This window comes from Staurois parvus, unplaced genomic scaffold (assembly GCF_062004578.1).
Source record: "Staurois parvus isolate SC_StPar_1 unplaced genomic scaffold, SC_StPar_1.0 ptg000051l, whole genome shotgun sequence".
Lineage (NCBI taxonomy): Eukaryota > Metazoa > Chordata > Amphibia > Anura > Ranidae > Staurois > Staurois parvus.
The window spans coordinates 3,750,194-3,772,254 of NW_028317847.1; the positions used below are offsets into that span (position 1 = coordinate 3,750,194).

General features: G+C 40.5%; 1 protein-coding gene and 1 long non-coding RNA gene across 2 annotated transcripts in view; one reads left to right on the forward strand and one right to left on the reverse strand.

Moving 5' to 3' along the window:
* The window catches only part of LOC149470200 (uncharacterized), a 35,936-nt gene extending 14,550 nt beyond the window's left edge, over positions 1-21,386 (reverse strand). Inside the window, exon 1 of the long non-coding RNA XR_016310083.1 lies at positions 19,953-21,386. This is a non-coding gene — a long non-coding RNA (uncharacterized LOC149470200). The remainder of the gene's footprint in view (positions 1-19,952) is intronic.
* LOC149470197 (uncharacterized) overlaps positions 1-22,061 on the forward strand; it is a 693,606-nt gene that overhangs the window by 181,489 nt on the left and 490,056 nt on the right. The window contains 1 exon segment of the mRNA XM_089666341.1: positions 3,495-3,563. Within this exon segment, the coding sequence (XP_089522467.1) occupies positions 3,495-3,563 (69 nt within the window).

The window sequence follows — 22,061 nt, forward strand, 5'->3', positions numbered from 1 at the left end:
GCTCTTTTATTGAAGGATGATGATCATATGAAGCCATTTATTATCAAATAGTTGTTTGGCTCCTTTTTAAATCATAATGATAACAGAAATATTTTTATGTCCTTTTCCATCTTTATAAAGTTCCATTACCTTGTTCCGCAAGATTTTTGACAGTTCTTTTCTGATGACCGCAGCTCATCAGTGTGAAAGCAGCCTTATAGGGGGCTCAGAACAGTAAGGGCTCATTTACATTTGCGGTTTTGGGGGCGGTTGAGCACCCCTGTTGTAAAGGAACAGGGAAAAACTGACTGGATGTAATGGGAGAGCAGTTCTTCATTCGTAAATGAGGCAGATGGGCCCAGTGTACTGTATATTGTTAATATATTCCGCAGTAAGAAGTACAGCATTATGCATGATAAATATAAACTTTAAAAGTTAAATGCGCACTGAAAAAAATGCTGTCAGCAGAAACGTATCATTTTTCAGGCTGCTTAAGCTTCATCAGTGTGTAAGATTTATGAACACTGGGGAGTTAAATTCTACTCCCTGCCTCTTTTCCTTTTTATTTCTGGCTTTAGAAATTGCTTTTTTTGCATTCTCTTTCAAAGGTACACTGCCGTGCAACTGAAACGAAATCATGAACTGCATACAAAGAGCATTGCCCGCCTGCTTGGGGCATTTCCATCCAGGCACTGCCGTAATAGCCAATCCACTCTTTTATGAGTAATCTGGTGATCTGAGAACCCCTGCTTGTGAGGTAGAAGAAAAATTCCCAAACACAGGCACCTCGCTGTCCTTGCAAACAGGAAACATAATGAAAACAAATTTCAATACCTAATATGGATCTATGGAGACAATCATAGATGACATATAGTATATGATGCAGTCTGTGGGTATCACAGCAGTTTTACTGAACCTTCTTAAATCTTTCTTCTACATGTTCTAATGCCATTTTATTTTAAGATTTTGGAGACTTGTAAGGGTCCCCCTACCTCTTCACATTCAGAATGCTTTGTCAGAAGCCTTGCAATTGGTGTCTTAGCAGTGTTTGTACCCAGCTAAAAGAACCTTGATTAAAGAGGACTTGTCATCAGGGTGGATTTGATTTAAATCAAACTGATTAAAATCACGATTTAAATCACTAGTCAGTAAGGCTTGATTTAAATCCTAGTTTTCTACATAAAGACTAATTCTTGCTGGTATAACTTTAATATGCAAGTAGATGAAGATTTTTAGAATAACAACTTTTCATATTAGTTTTTTTTATCCCCAGTTTAATAGGTTAATCATTCGTATTTGGACAACTTTTCTGTTGTACTTAGGAAGGAGAAAAATAATCATTACCTTAATAATAACAATTTAAATAGATTTATTCAACTGAAACAATAACATTCCAGCATATGGTATTTGCTTAAACATCCATGTTTGTTAACTAATTTGGCTAAACAAAATCTCTATATTTTAAGAAACTTAGACTGTCAGCCCCTTCCTCCTCACACTTAGTTTCACATTCTTCTTGTGCAGATCTATTCCACTCCAAACAATCAGAAAAATATTGTTTCTATTCTATTCACTGAACTTCTTGAAACTTAGCACTGAAGGGGTTGATTCTGTATTCATAGGTTTGTAGAAGTTAGGATGAAGGTCTTTTTCTTAACTCTGTTCATGTTATAACATTTTTGCTGTGAAGAAGAGGCATGTGATCTCCGCTGAGTCAAATTCAGTTTTGAGAACTGCAAAAGTAAACCAAGCATCTGTGATAATATCTTGTAGGCAGAGAAACTGCCCAATAATCTTACAAAAACCTCTGGAAGAGCATGACACTGTGAATGGATTCATGGAATTTATTTACCAAAAAGAATTAAACATATACAGCCTTATTCTACATAATTAAAAAACTAATCTTTATTTCATGATGGAATAACCTTTGGATGGTAATATATTTTCCTCAAAAAGCATTTTATTCAAAGAAATCCGATTTAAATAAAAAAAATCCGATTTAAATAAAAAAAATCTGATTTTTTTTTGATTTTTAAAAAAAAATAATTGATTTTTATCCATCCTGCTTGTCATAAATATCAAAAAAGGGCCAAAAAATAGAAGCACACCCAAGCACCCAGAAACTTCCCCCTAAAATAATTTTGAGCCCGCCACCATGAATGCACACGCATGAACGTAAAATACCTGTTGGGTGTGCCTACATACAAAAAACGTTGCTGGCTGCTACACAAGTGACATATCACTGCACATGCCAGAGAGCGAGCAATAATTCTATGACCAATATTTATGATTCGTTTTAAAATGATGACCTGTAGGAGCTTTTAAAGCATCACCTGTGGAAAATCTAGGGTACCGAAATTTGTTGTCTTTTTGTGGGTGCGCACAATTTTAAAGCTTGACATGTTAAGTATGTATTTATGTGGTGCAACGTTAACATCTATTATATTTTACCAAAAAAATAAGCATTGAATTTGTGTCCCCTAAAATGAACTTTAGTGTATTTTGTTTAACTGAAAATTTTCACTTGATAAAAAAATTTAAACTATTTTCAAAAAAATATATAGTGTTTGTGGGTTTTAACTAATCTTCAGGCCTAAAATGATTTTTTAAAAGTGGGCAGAAAATGCAAAAAGTGCTCTGGCAATGAAAGATTTAGAAGACAAGCCATTCTATGAAATTGTGATAAGAAAGTTGTCATGTTCATTTTCAGGATGGCCCATTTTATATTATGAAAAAAAAAAAAAAAAGAAAATTCCTATGTGAAAAAGATGATGATTTTATATATATATATATATATATATATATATATATATATCACTGACATATCACTGCGAATGCCAGAGAGCGAGCAATAACTCTATGACCAATATTTATGATTCATTTTAAAATGATGACCTGTAGGAGATTTTAAAGCATCACCTGTGGAAAATCTAGGGTATCGAAGTTTGTTGTCTTTTTGTGGGTGCGCACAATTTTAAAACTTGATGTGTTAAGTATGTATTTATGTGGTGCAACGTTAACAGCTATTATATTTTACCAAAAAAATAGGTATTGTATTTGTGTCCCCTAAAATGAACTTTAGTGTATTTTTTTTAACTGAAAAATTTCACTTGATAAAAAAATGTAAACTACTTTCAAAGAAATATATAGTGTTTGTGGGTTTTAACTAATCTTCAGGCCTAAAATGATTTTTTAAAAGTGGACAGAAAACGCAAAAAAGTGCTCTGGCAACGAAAAGTTTAGGAGACAAGCCATTCTATGAAATTGTGATGGGAAAGATGTCATGTTCATTTTCAGGATTTTGCCCATTTTATATTTAAAAAAAAAAAAAAAAAGAAAATTCCTATGTGAAAAAGATGATGATGATATATATATATATAGAGCAAGTGGTGAAATGATCAGATTGAGGAAAATTAAATCTGTAATATACTGTAATTATACTGCAACCCAAAATTGTACACACAATTGGAGTTTCACTCTTCCAATATCGTAGTAAACATGTCTTCCTCCTGCAGGCTGTTTTCCCACCTTATGAATCCCGTATCACAACCGCCAAGCTACTGATCGAAGCTGAAGAGTTTGAGGTAGGAAGATTTGTGTGTGTTTGTTATTAACTGTTACTTGGTGTTAACTGTCATTTGCTGCTGTGATCCGTGGAGACTGGGGTGTCCCCCATTTTATTTTGCTGTATGGTATGAAGGTGATATTTGATAATTACTCTGAACTTTTATGCGCTGTTCAAATGTCAGATTGGTAGATAACACCTCTTAAGCACAGCAAGCGGTTCATTATCCCTGTATGTCACATGGTCCCCGAGGAGGTACGGCTGTGACGAAAGTGCACAGAGCTCCCACTGTTACCTGTTCTATTCAGCCACCATGTGTCATTAGAACAAAAAAAGGTGTTTTTTTATTTATAAATAAAAAAAAAGAAAAAAAAAAAAAAGAAAATCTGCTTTTCAACCAAGGCATGATGGATGGGTGAGAATAAATTACGAGCTGATTCATGGATAAAAGTTTAAAGACTTGCCCCCCTTTCATTACAAATCATACTAGCTTGCATCTTTGAAAGCTGATATCTATCATCTTACAGTCATTTGTTAAATTAATTATTTTTGCTGTTATTTTCATTGGATGTGTTCCCACTTCCTGGTCTATTGGGGCACGGGTGATGTAGCCAAGGCCTCACCGCTGCCTCCTGGAAGGGCTATGTCACCATTGCCTTCCAGGGAGATTTTGTCTATAAATGTTTATACATTATTATGTAAAAAGAATCACATATCAAAGCAAATATATTTGAAAATACATCCTATATTACATACATTAACAGCATCCTGGAGTGGAGAGATACACCGGGAATTTCTGGGTATGAATGAGAATGATTTGAACCCGTTCATATGATTGTGCTGGGCTGGTCACCACCAGGCACTAGTGCTGTCATGAACGAAGAGTTTGTAGCTCTGTGTCAGTGCAGCTTCTCCTTGTTCCATTGTCTGAACGGTGCAGTGGGGTAGCAGAGGAAGAGAACATATATGTGTGTTGTTGGATTGGGGAATCAAAGTTACCATGTTGTTGTCCAAAGCACAGGTTGACTTTAAGACTGTTCTCACTCCTAGGCTGGGTTTACACCTTACTGTGTGTTTAGTTATGCATTTTGTTTAATGTGCATGTGGGTGGGGCCACCTGTTTGCACCAGAAGCATCCACTACTTGCCCTATGGGGTCCGCCACATTGTCCACCCAGGTTCAATCACTGGGCATGAGTAGCCCTCACAGATTTACGCATCTGCTTGCCAAACACACGCATGGTATGCCACTGAGATGGGGCCAAACTGCAAACCCACTCACCATGTTCCTGGACTCTCTTGACAACCCTGTGTCTCTGTGCTAGGGATACCATATACTTCAAGCTTGAAGGTTTCTTGTGGTTCCAGGGCAGCACCTCTCTCTGCCTATCCACCACTGGCTCTGGCTCCTAGCTAGACCAGGTTTACAATACGGTTAGTTACACCAGGATTCTTCACCAAGTGGGAGTTGCTAAGGGATGCTCTGTGCAGGTTAGCCTAACAGGGTGCTTTCCCAACTCTTAGCAGAAAGGTTACTGGAATCCACTTCTGAAACTTGAAGCAGCCAGAGGCTTGGTCCAACACAATTTTATTATAGCAGTCACAGTTCCAATAAAGTAGTCAACATCTTCTCAATCCTTCATTCAACTATAACAAATCTCTGTCAGTGTGTTAGAATATCTCCTGTGACCAGCTTCGGGTGAATACCTCCAGGGGAGAGTCAGAAAGGACACATGTCAGTCCCAAGATGATGTGGTCTCCCATGACTCTCTTTCTTCCCGTAGCCAGCAAATACCTTGAGCTAAGCTCCACTGAAACTATTTAAGGGATCCTGTCAGGAAAGAAATGAATCATCCTCTTTCCTGTGAGGATTTTGAAAGAGAAATACACTTAGTTGGGCTACCAAGGGGACCCTGTGTACCTGTCAAACTTGGATGTGCAAGTAGGTCCATACAGCTACTGCATCTCAATTTACTAACATAGACTGTGTGCACATGGCTCCAGACACACAAATAAATGCCTTGTTTACTCTATATGGTCTAGAATTTTAACTAGTACCTATATAGGTTGCTTTCAGAATAGCCTGAATTTTGCCTTGGATAGTTCCTGAAAATTCCTAAAATGTTTTAGCTGATGCTGACTCAGTACATTATGTGGCCAAACGTTTTTGGACCCCTGACTATCACACCTATAGGAGCACGTTGGGCATCCCATTCGATAACCATGACATTTTCTATGGAGTTGCCCCCCATCACTATAGACTTGTAGCTATAACAGCCTTCACTCTTCTGGCAAAAGGCTTTTCACAAATTTTTGGAGTTTGAGAAGATCTGTTCCCATTCAGCCCAAAGAGCATTTGTTAGGTTGAATACTAATGTTGGAAGAGAAGATCTAGCTTACAATCAGTGTTCAAATTTTTCTCAAAGGTTTTCAGTATGGTTAAGGTGTAGGCCTCTTTTTTCAAACACAACTCATCAAGCCATGTCTTTATAGAGCACAGGGACACAGTCATGCTAGAGAAGAAAAGGTATTATGGTTCATAGACTTTGGGCATGTAGTGTACATTTCCCAATGTTCTGATATTCTGGCAATATGGTGCATGAGTCTTCCTAGGCTAGGTTCACATCTATGTGGGTGGTGCTGCTGCAGGACCCCTACAAATACTGGCAGCCACATCCACCCACACAGAGAACTGTAGGCCCCATGGGTGGGTGCCATTCATCCTAATGGCATGCCGCTAGCACTGGAAATCACAACTGTACTAGGAACCATGGTTCCTGTGTGGGCTGCAATTTCAAAAATAGTGAAGGGACTTCTTTCCTGTGTCCCGCAGACGGCAGCCCATTCAAACGAATAGGCTCTCGTGCTCGTGAAAATTGTGGCCCACACAGCAGTACAGGTGTGAACCTAGCCTTACTCTTACACTGTGGATCTCACTCCTTACTTCACTGAGAGAGATTCCACCATTGGGCTTATTTGAAAAATGGCAATTCAAACCTATGCAGTTTCCTAAATTAATGGTTTTACAATTTCTGTGCTCTGTAAAATACTTTTAGTCTGCCATATAAAACTACTATTGCAATTTTCATGTTTTTTATTGTTCTTCATCCAGTACTTTTTTTTTTAACATTTTGAGACCTGTTTTCTTTCTTCTTTGGCTGTTTGTTGTGTCTCATTTGTTAGATCTGCCACAATACACACGCAGCTCTTTGATGCTGCCGAAGTGGAAAGCGCAGCCATTAAACCATAGATAAATATATAAGGCACAGATCTACGGATAGCGTTGAAATAATTAGATCAAGTTCCTGCAGAGAAAATTTCTGTTAGAAGCGTTTAGCGTCTTCGGGGACAGCTGTGTTCATAGCTGTCACACTTCAATATCTGTCCAGGAAATCTGACAGCATGAATGTAGTTCTGGTCCTATGGAGGCTGTTATACTTATTAACCAGAACTGCCGTTTCTTTATTTTTTTCCTTTGCTGCTGTGTCATACTGTAGGCAGGGCTTTGTCCATAGATTTGTCAAATAAGATGGATGGTTTGAGAAGCCATCACATTCTGCCCACTGAAGTGTCATCTCAATCAGTTTGTCTGTTGAATTTTTCTCTGTCTATTGTCACCTCATCCATTGCTGTGGTAAATAGTACGTTTATCTGGGGCTGTATTTATTAAGGAATGAATGTTCAGAGTACCTATCCACCACTTATTCACCTGCTGGGTCATTCACTGCAGTTTTAAACATGCTATACAAGATGGTCAAACATTGCACACATGCTGCAGGGGTTGGTCAGAGACTGCACACATGCCGCAGGGGATGGTACGAGACTGCACACGTGCTGCAGGGGATGGCCTGAGACTGTACATGTGCTGCAGGGGATGGTCCGAGACTGCACACGTGCTGCAGGGGATGGTCCGAGACTGCACACGTGCTGTAGGGGATGGTCCGAGACTGCACACATGCTGTGGGGGTTGGTCAGAGACTGCACACATGCCGCAGGGATGGTACGAGACTGCACACGTGCTGCAGGGGATGGCCCGAGACTGTAAACGTGCTGCAGGGGATGGTCCGAGACTGTATACGTGCTGCAGGGGATGGTCCGAGACTGCACACGTGCTGTAGGGGATGGTCCGAGACTGTACATGTGCTGTAGGGGATGGTCCGAGACTGCACACATGCTGTGGGGGTTGGTCAGAGACTGCACACATGCTGTGGGGGTTGGTCAGAGACTGCACACATGCTGTGGGGGTTGGCCAGAGACTGCACACATGCTGCAGGGGATGGTCAGACACTGCACACATGCTGCAGGGGATGGTCAGACACTGCACACGTGCTGCAGGGGATGGTCCGAGACCACACACGTGCTGCAGGGGATCGTCCAAGACTGCACACGTGCTGCAGGGGAAGGTCCAAGACTGCACACATGCTGCAGGGGGTGGTCAGAGACTGCACACGTGCTGCAGGGGATGGTCAGAGACTGCACACGTGCTGTAGGATGGTCAGAGACTGCACACGTGCTGTTTGGGATGGTCAGAGACTGCACATGTGCGCAGGAAATGGCCAGAGACTGCACACGTGCTGCGGAAGATTGTCAGAGACTGCACAAATGCTGTTGGTCATGGTTAGAAACTTCACCCATGCTGCAGGAGATGCACAGAGACTATGAATGTGCTATAGTTGTTGGAGACTGGAGACATGCTTCAGAAGACAGTCACAGATTGGAACCACATTATACTGTATGAGACTGCTGAAGATCATTGCTATTAGAGCTCCTTTACTGCTCAGTGCTCCCACATGTGTGCTCCATACAGTCTCCTTAAAAGTTACGTGTCCCACATTTGATACTTCATTTAGCAAGATCCATGAAAAACACAGAAAGGTAATAGGGATAGAAAACATAAAAAAGTAAAATAATGTAACAAAAACTAAAAAACTAATCCAATTAACTACTAGAAACCAGTGAGCATCAAAGTAGGAAAAACACAGACTAATGCCCACAGGTGCTCCGATGGACTTCCAGATAGTGCCAGAGAGCTGTAGGTTGGGCACCAGGGCCAAATACTGTGTTTAGTGGTTTTAGTAACTTACTGTTGTCACCCTAACTGGACATAAAAAGTCTTCTAATCATTTTATTTTTAAAGCAAAGTCTTTGACAGTAAAGCAACTTTTTATTGTGCCAAGAGGTATGGTGTGTGTGATTGTTACATACTAATAGATAGCAGTAAAATATTCATTTGAGGCTCTCCAAGATGTGAGAACAAACATGTTGGTTATAAAACATAATAACAGTTATTATATTTGGTAAAATAGTCAAATTACACATTTCACTGATTTTCTAAGCGAAATAAAAAGTTAACACAACCTTTACTAACTGATACATGACATGTTTTCACATTTCTAATGTATAACTACTATTTATTTTCAGTATGTAACATTTAACTTTAGGAAAAAGTAAGATGTAAGTTATGTCATGTACAAAAACTAGCACTTACGATCACTCACTAGTTCCTGTCCTCTGTACATATCTATTAGATGGCTATTAAAATTCAAAGATTTGAATGAAATATTTGTTCTATGACATTTAAAGTGGCCATCGCTATTTTTAAAAGAAAAAAACAAGCACTCCTGCAAAGAAAATGCTTAAAGTAGTATTAAGCCCTCTGTGGTTTTTAGTTTAACACATTAAAGTACCATTAAATCCACATCATAAAAAAAATATCAAGAAATGCTGTATTACAAGCTGTTCATACTCACTCAGTCACTATGAGAATCATCTTCTGTATTCTGCAAAAACATTTGTTGATCCTGCTGTTCTCTATCTCCCTATTTTGTCCATGTCCCCAATGCAGTTAGGGATTTGGCAGAGTAGTGTTGGCAGCTGCTGCACATGCTCAGTTTTCAGTGAGTTTCTACCCTGAGCATTTCCTACCTATCACACCTGAGCCGCCCATGTGACTATAGAGTTGCACATGTAGGTGTATACACAGTGGTAAATGACAGCCCACTCCCTTCCTCCTCCTCCTCCATGCCCACTAACCAGCTAAACACAATAAGGAAGGGGATGGGGGGAATGGGATCTTACATCTTGATTGATGGAGGCTTCACCTCCTTGTTATTCTAAGACATAGGCTGGAGGGGTGCGATACAGCCTTTCAATGGCAGAAATCTGCCCACACCATGTTATTGCCAAAATGGTTGACAAATGTTGTATGACATCCTACAGATTTCCCAGTGTAAATGAAATGCAAAAAATATGTAGCACTTGGGAATTAAACTTTGCAGAACTACATCAGCGATAAAGCTGGACAAATTATTTTATAGAATTATTAAGTGTAGCTGAATCATATCTTATGTGACCCTGCTTTAATCAACTATACAGCAGTGCTTAGACTGCCAGGTTTAAAGCCGAACTCTAGACACTCCCTTGCCCCGTCTCCTCTCTGAAATGCCCCTTCGTTCTTTAGTATTTTTTCCTTTCAGTGTTCTGACTGGTGCGGTGACATCACAGGTCCTTCCTTTTCTTCCTTTTCACTTCCGTGGAGCTCAGTGCTGCTCAAATAATGACAGTCCAAGGGGTTGATTTACTAAAGGCAAATAGACTGTGCACTTTGCAAACTGCAGTTGCTCCAGAGCTTAGTAAATAAGCAGAAGTCTCTGCTGACCAGGGGCGAACTGACCATTTGGAAACTCGGGCACTGCCCAAGGGCCCGTGTCAGTAGGGGGCCCCATGAGATGCCCTTGGATAAGGACACAGGGGCCCCATGATCCCCTATTGCCCGGGGGCCCCATGAGTTGTCAGTCCGCCTCTGCTGCTGACTCTCAACATCCATGTGCAAGCAAAAATGTAGTTTTTTTTATTTTCCTTGCACATGATTGGGTATTCTTTGCAAAGTGGAGCTTTACCTCATTTACTAAGATCTGGAGCAACTGGGGTCCCCTGCTGGCACTCTTGGCTCCTTCTCTTCTGTGTCTGTCACGATAGCAAGCCACTTGCTATAGGGGCAGATGTAACGTCTCGCTCCCAAACCAGGCTGTGTGCATCTATAGACACACACAATGTGGCTCGGCCCCACCCTCCACTCTTTGCTCACAGGATTTGATTGACAGCAGCAGGAGCCAGTGGCTCCCGCTGCCTCAACAAAGCCCTTAAGAGCGCAGAGAGCTGCTAAAGATGGGCACAGTGCGGGATTGTGTGAGGACTCCTGTAAGTATATAGGGAGGTGAGGGGGCGATTCTGCTACTGGGACATTTTACACCTTAATGCAGGGAATGCAATAGGCCAGTGATGGCGAACCTATGGCACGCGTGCCAGAGCTGGCACGCAGAGCCATCTCAGTGGGCACGCCAGGAAGAAGAGCATGATGAGCGCGCATGGACCGGCCATCCAGATCTCGTCCACACTGGACCCCCATCAAACTACATTTCCCACAAGTCTTTGGGGCCAGGGTGGGCGTGGACGAGAGGAAACGGCTCCAATGCGGCTCTGGCACCAGGGGTGATGTACCCGGGGATTGGCGCGGAAGAGAGGAAGAGGCTCCCACACTGCTCCCACACTGCTCCGGGGCCAGGGGCAACGTGTTCAGAGTGGATGGGAATGAGCTGCTGGGTTGGAAGCCACACCGACGCTGCCAGAGGTGAGATTAACTGCTTGCAGTGTCGCCTGTCAGTGCCCAGCAGTGTCGCCTGTCAGTGCCCAGCAGTGTCGCCCATCAGTGCTGCCCATCAGTGCCATCCATCAATGATGCCCAGCAGTGCCATCCATCAGTGCCCAGCAGTGTCGCCTGTCAGTGCTGCCCAGCAGTGCCACCTGTCAGTGCTGCCCAGCAGTGCCACATGTCAGTGCCCAGCAGTATCGCCCATCAGTGCTGCCCATCAGTGCCACCCATCAATGATGCCCAGCAGTGCCATCCATCAGTGCCCAGCAGTGTCACCCATCAGTGCCCAGCAGTGTCGCCTGTCAGTGCTGCCCAGCAGTGCCACCTGTCAGTGCTGCCCAGCAGTGCCACCTGTCAGTGCCCAGCAGTGTCGCCCATCAGTGCTGCCCATCAGTGCGACCCATCAATGATGCCCAGCAGTGCCACCGATCAGTGCCGTCTGTCAGTGCGTCCAGGTAGGCAAGTGGTTAATTGCAGTGTTGGCACTTTGAAATAAAAAAGTTGGTTTGTGTTGCAGTTTTGGGCACTCGGGCTCAAAAAGGTTCGCCATCACTGCAATAGGCTATGGAACCACTTTAACCTCTTCCATACTGGGCAGTTTCACCACCTTCATGCCTGGGCCAATTTTAAGCTGTGAGCGCTGTCACACATTTGCATGACTGCATGCACCCATATGAAATTTTTAGCATTTTTTTTACACAAATAGACCTTTATTTTGGTTGTATTTAATCACCAATGGGGTTTTTTTTGCTAAATAAATAAAAAAAGGAATATATAAAAGGATATATATATAAATTAATCATGTATATAAATAAAACATAAAATATAAAATGTTAGAATGAATTATAGTAAGAGCTGCCTAATTTCTTTGTATTAATACCTATTCCCTTTATAATTAGGCAGTTCTTACTGTAAATCATTTAATGTTGTAACTCTATCCATGTTGTACATTCTTCATCTAGACGCTAATGTGGTCCGACCTTTATTATTGTTAATATTATTTTTGGATCTCATTATTATATTTTATATATTTTTTTTATATACATGATCAATTTATTAATTTATTATATATGTATCTCCTTTTATATATTCCTTTTCATATATTTCCCCCATCTTTATATATTGTCTCAATAGATGAGTTTTTGTTCAGCATCACTACTTCACTGCCCCTTTAATTTTTGCTGAGTATTGTTGTTCCACGACGTGTATTTTACAATCAGGCCTGTAGAAGGAGCTAGAGGCTCCAAGAGCATCGCCTGTGTCCTTTGCCTGTGTTCTCAGGGGTGGACTGACCATTCGGGCACTCGGGTACTGCCCGAGGGCCCAGGATCAGTAGGGGGCCACATGAGATGCCCCTGGTACCTTTTATAGGCTTTTTTGGGTGTGATTTGAGTGTGGGCAAGGAAACAGGGGCCCCATTATCCCCTATTGCCCAGGGGCCCCATGAGTTGTCAGTCCGCCCCTGTTCCTGGTATCTTCTGTACCACATACAGCCCTCCGCCTCTTCTGGTGACGTCACTTGCGCCAGTGCATTCCACGCTGGTCAGCATGGGCTCTTCTTAGTCCAGACAGCAATGCCTCTTGTGAGTGTTTTTAATCCTATATTATTAAATACAGCATCTACCCACATGGAAGAAAAATATATTTTAAAAATATTCTTCCCAAATATATTGACATATATTTGACATATATTTGAAATGCTCCAATTTTGGCCATATTCAATATATTCAAAATATATTTCAATAAATATATATATACTGTATGTTGAATGTGTTTATATTACAAAATATGTGAAAAATATTTTTAAAAATACTTTTGAAATATACTGTGTGTCTGTAAAAATACAAATCTACATTTTTGGAATGCATTTACAAATATATGTAAAACTATATGTTAAAATGACTTTTTTTATATGTTAAAAAAAATCTGAAGAATATATTTAAAAAATATATATTTAAAAACATATATTTTTTAAATATATTTTTCTGATTTTTTTTAACATATAAAAAAGTCATTTTAACATATATTTTTACATATATTTGTAAATGCATTCCAAAAATGTAGATTTGTATTTTTTAAAGACATACAGTATATTTGAAATGTACGTTTAAAAATATTTTACATATATTTTGTAATAAAAACGCATTGCAACATACAGTATGTATATGTGTGTGTGTATATATATATATATATATATATATATATATGTGTATATGTAGATATGTATGTGTGTGTATATATATATACAGTGGGGATCGAAAATTTGGGCACCCCAGCTAAAAATTTGTATTAATGTGCATAAAGAAGCCAAGGAAAGATGGAAAAATCTCCAAAAGGCATCAAATTACAGATTAGACATTCTTATAATATGTCAACAAAAGTTAGATTTTATTTCCATCATTTACACTTTCAAAATAACAGAAAACAAAAAAATGGCGTCTGCAAAAGTTTGGGCACCCTGCAGAGTTAATATCTTGTACTGCCCCCTTTGGCAAGTATCACAGCTTGTAAACGCTTTTTGTAGCCAGCCAAGAGTCTTTCAATTCTTGTTTGAGGTATCTTTGCCCATTCTTCCTTGCAAAAGTCTTCCAGTTCTTTGAGATTTCTGGGCTGTCTGTCACGCACTGCTCTTTTAGGGTCTATCCATAGATTTTCAATTATGTTGAGGTCAGGAGATTGTGAAGGCCATGGCAAAACCTTCAGTTTACGCCTCTTGATGTAATCCCCCGTGGATTTCGAGGTGTGTTTAGGATCATTATCCATTTGTAGAAGCCATCCTCTCTTTAACTTCAGCTTTTTCACAGATGGCATCAAGTTAACATCCAAAATTTGCTGAAATTTTATTGAATCCATTTTTCCTTCTACACGTGAGATGTTCCCTGTGCCACTGGCTGCAACACAACCCCAAAGCATGATTGATCCAACCCCATGCTTAACAGTTGAACAGAGGTTCTTTTTATTAAATTCTGTGCCCTTCTTCTCCAAACGTACCTTTGCTCATTCCGGCCAAAAAGTTCAATTTGAACCTCATCGGTCCACAGAACTTGTTTCCAAAATGCATCAGCCTTGTCTATATGTTAATCTGCAAAGTTCAAACGATGATTTTTGTGGTTAGGACGTAGAAGAGGTTTTCTTCTGATGACTCTTTCATGAAGACCATATTTGTACAAGTATCTCTTTATAGTGGAATAGTGTACCACAATTCCAGTGTCTGCCAGATCTTTCTGGAGGGATCGTGCAGTCAAGCGTGGGTTTTGAATTGTTTTTCTCACAATCCTGCAAGCTGTTCTGTCTGATATTTTTCTTGGTCTTCCAGATCTTGCTTTAACTTCCACTGTTCCTGATGACTGCCATTTCTTAATTACATTCCGAACAGAGGATATTGACATCTGAAAACGCTTTGCTATCTTCTTATAGCCTTCTCCAGCTTTGTGAGCGTCAACTATTTTCAGTTTCAGTTTTCTAGACAACCGCTTAGAAGAACCCATGGTGCTGATTGTTGGGGCAAGGTCAGATGAGTCTGGGCATTTAAAACCTTTGAGATTGACATAACCTGGTCTTCCCAGATGATGACTGAGAACAATCCATGACACTGGCAGGTCTCAGCTTTGCAAAGGGGGCAGTGCATGCAATAAATTTTGCAGGGTGCCCAAACGTTTGCAGACGCCATTTTTTTGTTTTCTGTTATTTTGAAAGTGTAAATGATGGAAATAAAATCTAACTTTTGTTGACATAATTTAAGAATGTCTAATCTGTAATTTGATGCCTTTTGGAGATTTTTCCATCTTTCCTTGGCTTCTTTATGCACATTAATACAAATTTTTAGCTGGGGTGCCCAAACTTTCGATCCCCACTGTATATGTGTATATGTGTGTATATATATATATATATATATAATATATATGTGTATATATATGTATATGTGTGTATATATATATATATATATATATATATATGTGTGTGTGTATATATATATATATATATATATATATATAAATATATATAATTTTTTTTTTTAAATATATTGAATATGGCCAAAATTTTAGTATTTCAAATACATGGCTGGCAACATATTTGGGAAGAATATTTTTTAAATATATTTCAAATATATTTTTCTTAGATATGGGTAATTACTGCACTTAGACTGGCACCTCTTGTTCTTCTCTTTTTTGCTCTCCCATACCTGGAAGTCCTGTTCCATAAGTGTAACAGAGTATGGACTAAGACAGATTGGGGAGGTGGCAAAGAGACATGGATAATTTAGTATAGCTTTCTTAGGTATAGGCTATCAGGAGGCACTGTCACAGGAATTGCTTTATTTAAATTGAAGCATGCAAATTTGGGTTCAACTCTGCATAAAAATCAATCTGTGTCTATTTTTTTTTTTATAGTCAAAGCTTAAATGAAGAAGATGAGGGTAGAATCTGATTGGCCACCATGCACAGCTTCACCAGATATTGCACTCTCCAGTTTTAGAAAATCAACCTCATAGTGTCTCTTTAAATAATTCCTTAGATTGTCCTTGCTTTTGGAAGATGGTTCAAAGTCTTCGATACCACATCTCATAAAAAGAAAATGAAATGGTAGCTATGTTTGTAAACCTTTTTTATGTCTTTACTTGGTTAGATAACCAATGAGGTATGGAAGTGCACTTATCCAATAAAGGTTTGGTTTGGACAGTGACCCTTCACAGTTACTGTGCTGTCAATATCAATATGTATGGACTATTTTTCATTTAGCGTCTACACTGTACTTCATAACAATAAATGAAATTGGCAGCATATTACTTTATTGTGTCATTTAGAATACTCCAGAGCCTCAGAGATCAATTGAAATTATGTAGGCTTTCTTGAGGATTACAAAGTGATGAATATGATGTAATTAGATGATCTGTCACTGGAGCATTATGTCGCATTAGGTAAGTGGCCATATTTTATGACTATAAACTAGCAGAAATAAAAGTCTGCTTCCGAACGTTAATTGATTTTATTTTTATATCAGCTGTGATTTATGGACCATTTGGGTTTACTGTGTTCAGAAGATTCATTTATGACCCCGGCAGGCCTGGAAATATACTTTCTATACCTTAGTCAATCATTTACTAGGACTTTTTTTCCCATGTATACAGCATTCAAAATATGTGCAAATAAACAAGCTTTAAAGTCCAAATCTGCACAGATATAACAGGCAGAGATCAATGAAGTTAATAAATATTAAATGAATTCATATTAATTCATTAGCAAGTCATGTGTTTTTAGAATGCATGCAGTTTATGTTCCTGAAGTTCACTTGTTATCAACATCTTATAATTCCCAGTACAGCAGAGTTTGGGCTGGGGGAGGGAGAAGCATTACAAGGAGCCAATCGGTTGTGCTGCAGTGCTCATGTGCTAACAAGGAACATGCTGATAGGAAGAGAGAACAAAGTGACAGAAAGATGATCTAATTTCTGTGCTGCTTCTCCTTTCACTGACCAGTCAGGAGAGACAAGACTTGTAAATGTGGTATGGAACTCTGGCCCCCCGCCCTGCCAGACAGGGCTGTGTGGCAGAACTGTGTTAGTCTAGGTTCACACCTATGCGTTTTCTGCAGTGTTTTGCAGAAACGCACTACAGTCCATTTGGCATGATTTCCTATGGGTCAGGTTCACATCTCCGCGTTTTTACCTGGTGCATTTTTTGGAAATGGTCAGGGACTTTTTTAAACGCAAAACGTTGCATTCTTGGTTCTATAGACTTCAGTGGAGACAGCTACAGAAATGCACGTAGTGCAATTTTGATGAGTTTTTGATGCAGAAACAGATCAAACGCAAACTGCATAGGTGTGAACCTAGCCTAAATCTCAGAACAATCTTTATTTCAGGAAAACCAGATTCCATATATATATTTTATTTGTGTTTTTAGCTGCTGACCTGGATTTTAGATCTAAAGGACGTTACATAGTTAGTTTGGCTGAAAAAAAGACAAAAGTCCATCCGGTTCAACCATTAAAAAAAAAAAAAGTTATAATCCTACACCCACAGTTGGTCCAGAGGAAAGCAAAAAACCCAGCAAAGCATGATCCAATTTGCTCCTGCAGGGGAAAAAAAATCCTTCCTGATCCCCCGAGAGGCAATTGGATATTCCCTGGATCAACTTTACCTGTAAATGTTAGTATCCAGTTATATTCTGTGTATCTAAGAAAGAATCCAGGACTTTTTAAAGCAATCCACTGAGCTGGCCAGAACCAACTTTTAGGGGAGGCTATTCCACATTTTCACAGCTCTTACTGTGAAGAAACCTTTCTGTGTAAAGTAACAATTGACATCAGTGTCAGAATTGAAGCTGAGATAAACTTGAGCAGCCTATAGATGACTTGATTGTCTTTCTTTCCACTATAGGTGGAAGGAAAGGAAATCACTCAATTCTTCCATAGACACAGTCAGTGTTGATGTGAGAATTCCTCCTGCAGCGCTATTGTATTCTGCAGATGGGGGGGGGGCAGGGAGCCTTCCTTGCTGACAGAACACAATGATTATTGCTAGCCATGATTACTGCCTCCAGCTGTAATTGAAAGTAAAAAACCCAACTGGATGGTTGTACTCAAGTTGATCGTTGGATCTTCTTAGGCACATTCAACCTGCCCATATATGAATCGAATTCTGGCCGGCCCCTGCTGAACCGATCTAATTTCAGTCCATGTATGGGAGACTTTAGCACAAAACTCAGAAAGGCGTCCCGAAAAGAAAGAAGTAAATTAAGTGCAGAGCATACATGACTTGGTGGGATGGGAACCAGGCAGCATGGAGATAAATGTTTTTAAAAGAAAGAAGAAAGTATTGGCACTTGCTAGATTATCCAAAAAAAGCAGGCTGATGGTGAGGAGCATGGGAGGATAGTCTGTAGGGAAGAATTAGGAAGGTCTAGTCAGAGATCAGAAGTCATCAGATGAACGTCACTCCCTCCCGCCCTAATTGTTGGTTTGTGATGGTTTGGATGTGGGCTGTAGTGAAAGTCCGCAGTTTGGGGTCCATGAAGGTGGTTTAGAATACTACCCAAGCCCTTCAAAATAAAAAAAATAGCTTTTGCTTTTAGTTTACACCGATCAACCATAACATATATCCATCCATCTTTTGCCACACAAATAGACTTGACCCATTCATGCATGATCTCCATGAGACCTCTAAAGATATGCTGAAGGTATAATGTGGTTTCTGACACCAAACCATCAGTAGCAGATCCTTTAGGTCCTGTAGGTTGCAAGGTTGGACCTCCATGGATTGGACTTGTTTTTCTAGCACATCTCACAAATACTGAATTGAATTGAGATCTGGAGAATTTAGAGGCAACACCTCAGACTTGTTGTGTTCCTCAAACCATTCTTGAACCATTTTTGCAGTGCGACAGGGTGCATTATCCTGCTGAAAGAGGCCACTGCCATCAGGGAACACTATTTCTATGAATGGGTGTACTTGGTCACCAACAATGTTTAGGTAGGTGGTACGTGTCAAGTAACATCCACATGAATGGCAGGACCCAAGGTATCTCAGCAAAACATTGCCTAAAGCATCACACTACCTCTGCTGGCTTGCCTTCTTTCCATACTGTTTCCTGGTGTCATCTCTTCCAGAAGAAGATGAGATTCATCAGACCAGGTCACTTTCTTCCATTGCTTTGTGGTCCAGTTCTGATACTTATATGTCCATTGTAGGTGCTTCTGGCCATGGACACAGGTCAGCATGGGCCCCCTGACTGATCTGCAGCTACATTAACTTTTTTTATTGATCAAGCTACTAAACTCATTGTTGGTAATCACAGTGAGGTTTTTAGTAGGGATGAACTCAGGCATGTTGGGATCCTAGTCCAAACCCACCTGAGCTAGCCCATCAGGAAGCTGTCACCTTTTCTGGGCCAAACATAAGTGGCTGGTTCATTTCCTGTCCTGCAGGTGCACATATGCAAGGTGGTGGCTGTGGGGTCTGGAATGTCTCAGCTGCTTATAGTTGGTCTGGTACAGTGACATCTTCATGGTGGACTCAATCAAGTGGGTACTGATTAGGATCAACTCTAGTTTTTAGTGAAGATGCTCGCCATGGTTATCTGGTCTCTGCAACACTCTCTGCAGTTCATTAAGAAGGTTGCACAACGTTAAATGTCATGTGAGCAGAGGCTACAGTCCTGAAGAGTTGCCATATAAAAAAGCTTTTAAATCTAGCTAAAAAGAATTTGGATAAAAGTCAATTTAAGAGCTCTCTAGTTGAGTTGATTTCCTGGAGAACATTAGCATTTTATTTATTGATTTTACTTGTTGTCTTGAGTGGGCCTTTAACCTTATTGATGACAAACTTGAGGAACATCTTTTTCAAAAGAATGAATTATGCAGATCACCAGTAATTCTAGGAGAGATTTGTGGATGGATTATAACAAAGGTCACTCTGGTAGGGGGTACTCATGGGGACAACGTTAATTAGTGATAATCTGCTTGGACATGTTGGGCCTTCTGTGTCTTTATGAGATGAGCACAAATAAATACAAGAAAATATGTACGATAGATTAACATAGCAAATTCCTTACATGAAATCATAGACTATAAACATGATGCATGAGTTCATAAAGCAAAACACTCCGCTAAACTATGTATGTAAAATAAACCCACTTTATTTAAATTATATGTAAACCCTCGCCATGTTAAATATCCCATTCAATAAAATAGAAATAAAAAGTGTATAGTTATAAAAAACATAAATACCTTTACCCCTTTTTTTAAAAGTGATCACATACCTTTTGTTCTCAGCTGTATAAAGAGGTGAGGGAGGAGAAATAGCAGTACACTGGTATCAGGGCTCCAGGTATGACCAGAGGTGTGTGGACCGACACAGGGAAACACAGACTTCAGGTATAGCATGTAACACAATATAATTTATTAAAGACAACACAAACATAAATATGTACAACCAGGTGCAATAAACCTTAAATTAATAGGTACCAGTGCAGTCAGGGCTGGAGAGGTGGAGCGGTCAGGCAGGCCGAGCCCACAGCACGGATTTCCTCAGGGCGCAGGGTCTAAGTCCCAGCCTGCTATTCACCAGGGCCCCTGATGGTGGGGATGGACTTGGTGCAGACTGGAACCAGGTCGCTACCCCTGAGTGCGTCCGGCTGTGGTAGAGAGTACTGGCAGGGGAGTGCAGGAACAGAGTCTGATGGGAAGAGGCAGGCAGACTTACTAGAGGTGATCCGTGCGGGATGGATCGTCGGGTGAAGTAAGCGTAGTCAGACAGGCCAGGTCGGTATCGTGCGGGCAGTGTGGTACAGGAGGAGCAAGCAGAGAATGGTCGGGGTCACAAGCCAGGTTCAGCAGGTAGCGGTCAGTGCGGTACCGAGGATCAGGCAGAAGGATGGTCAGGCAAGCCAGGGGTTCAACAGGAGACGGTCAGCAGAGGTCAGGATCACAGCAGGGTCAGCAACAAGGCAGGAACACAGGATACCAGGTACAGGGGCTCATGGGAAACATACACCAAGGCCCTGATCACAGGCCTGGTCATTCCTTAAATACACCTCCTGCAATCAGCCCAGGTGTTGGCTGACTACAGGAGTGAGCTTCTGGCTGCTGAGAGCACCTGCTGGTCAGCCCTGGTACTGCAGCCCACACGGCAGGTGAGTCCCACCACCAGTGCTGAGTCCATTCCTGACAACTGTTCTTCCCAGTGAATGGCTATGTAGGGGAGGAGTGTCAGCACAAGTTTGATCATTGGAGGAAAGCAGACTGAGTTGCAGCACGGCTGCAGAACTGATCATGCTGTGCTCTCATGCTTATTGTAGTCAGTTTTTCCATCTGGAAAGAAGATGGATTGGCAGGAACACCAGGGATTTCACACAAAAGAATGAATACAAAGAGAACAGGATATTTTTTCATACAAGTACATGGTACAGCAAACACATATCAGGAATATTAAATGTTGGGTTTACATATTCTTTAAACTTGTGGAAACCATACTTTTTTGTACTCCAATGAACAAAATCCATCCAAGAGGTGCTGGGACTTTGATATGAGTTCAAACAAGGTAGTGAGATGGCAAAAAACATTTGAAGAGCTCAGTGGCTCAGGTTAGGCTGCTCACAACAGGCAAGGCCTCTCTACTGTGGGTACTGCAGCAGGTTACTTGGAAAAAGTGTGCAGACAGGGCCTTGAAAAAGTATTCATACCCCTTAAAATTTTCCACATTTTGTCATGTTACAACCAAAAATGTAAAAGTATTTTATTGGGATTTTATGTGATAGACCAACCATTTATCATTGTGTTGGTCTATCACATAAAATCCCAATAAAATACATTTACATTTTTGGTTGTAACATGACGAAATGTGGAAAATATCAAGGGGTATGAATACTTTTTCAAGGCACTGTATATGAAAGGAGAGCCAGACCAAAAGATAAGAATCCAAATTAATTAAGTGATGTTATGTTAAAAGATGGCCAACGCGTTTCGGTGGTCAAAGAACTCCCCCTTCATCAAGGTTGTGCAGGGGAACTGATAGCTGGAGTAGGATTCCTGACCAGCAATGTCTGCATCAGCAGTCAACATAAGTAGATTTGGTCTGGCACTTCTTCCATATACGCATACTTTTTTGTACTGTCACCCTTTGCTTTCCAGACCCGCATCCCTAGTGCCTCCAGACACATATACAAACACACACCTCTTTTTTGGTATTTAATTCTGCTGCAAACCTGAAACCGTATTTGATAAAGCCCAACTCCAGGAAACTCAAAATCACCTCTTGCAGTAGGGCTGTGCCCTGCAAGGGTTAATTAATTGTTTTGGTCTAAGGTAACATAAGAAGATTTACTTACATGATCTTCCGCTCCTCCTCGCAACTAGACTGATTACTGGAG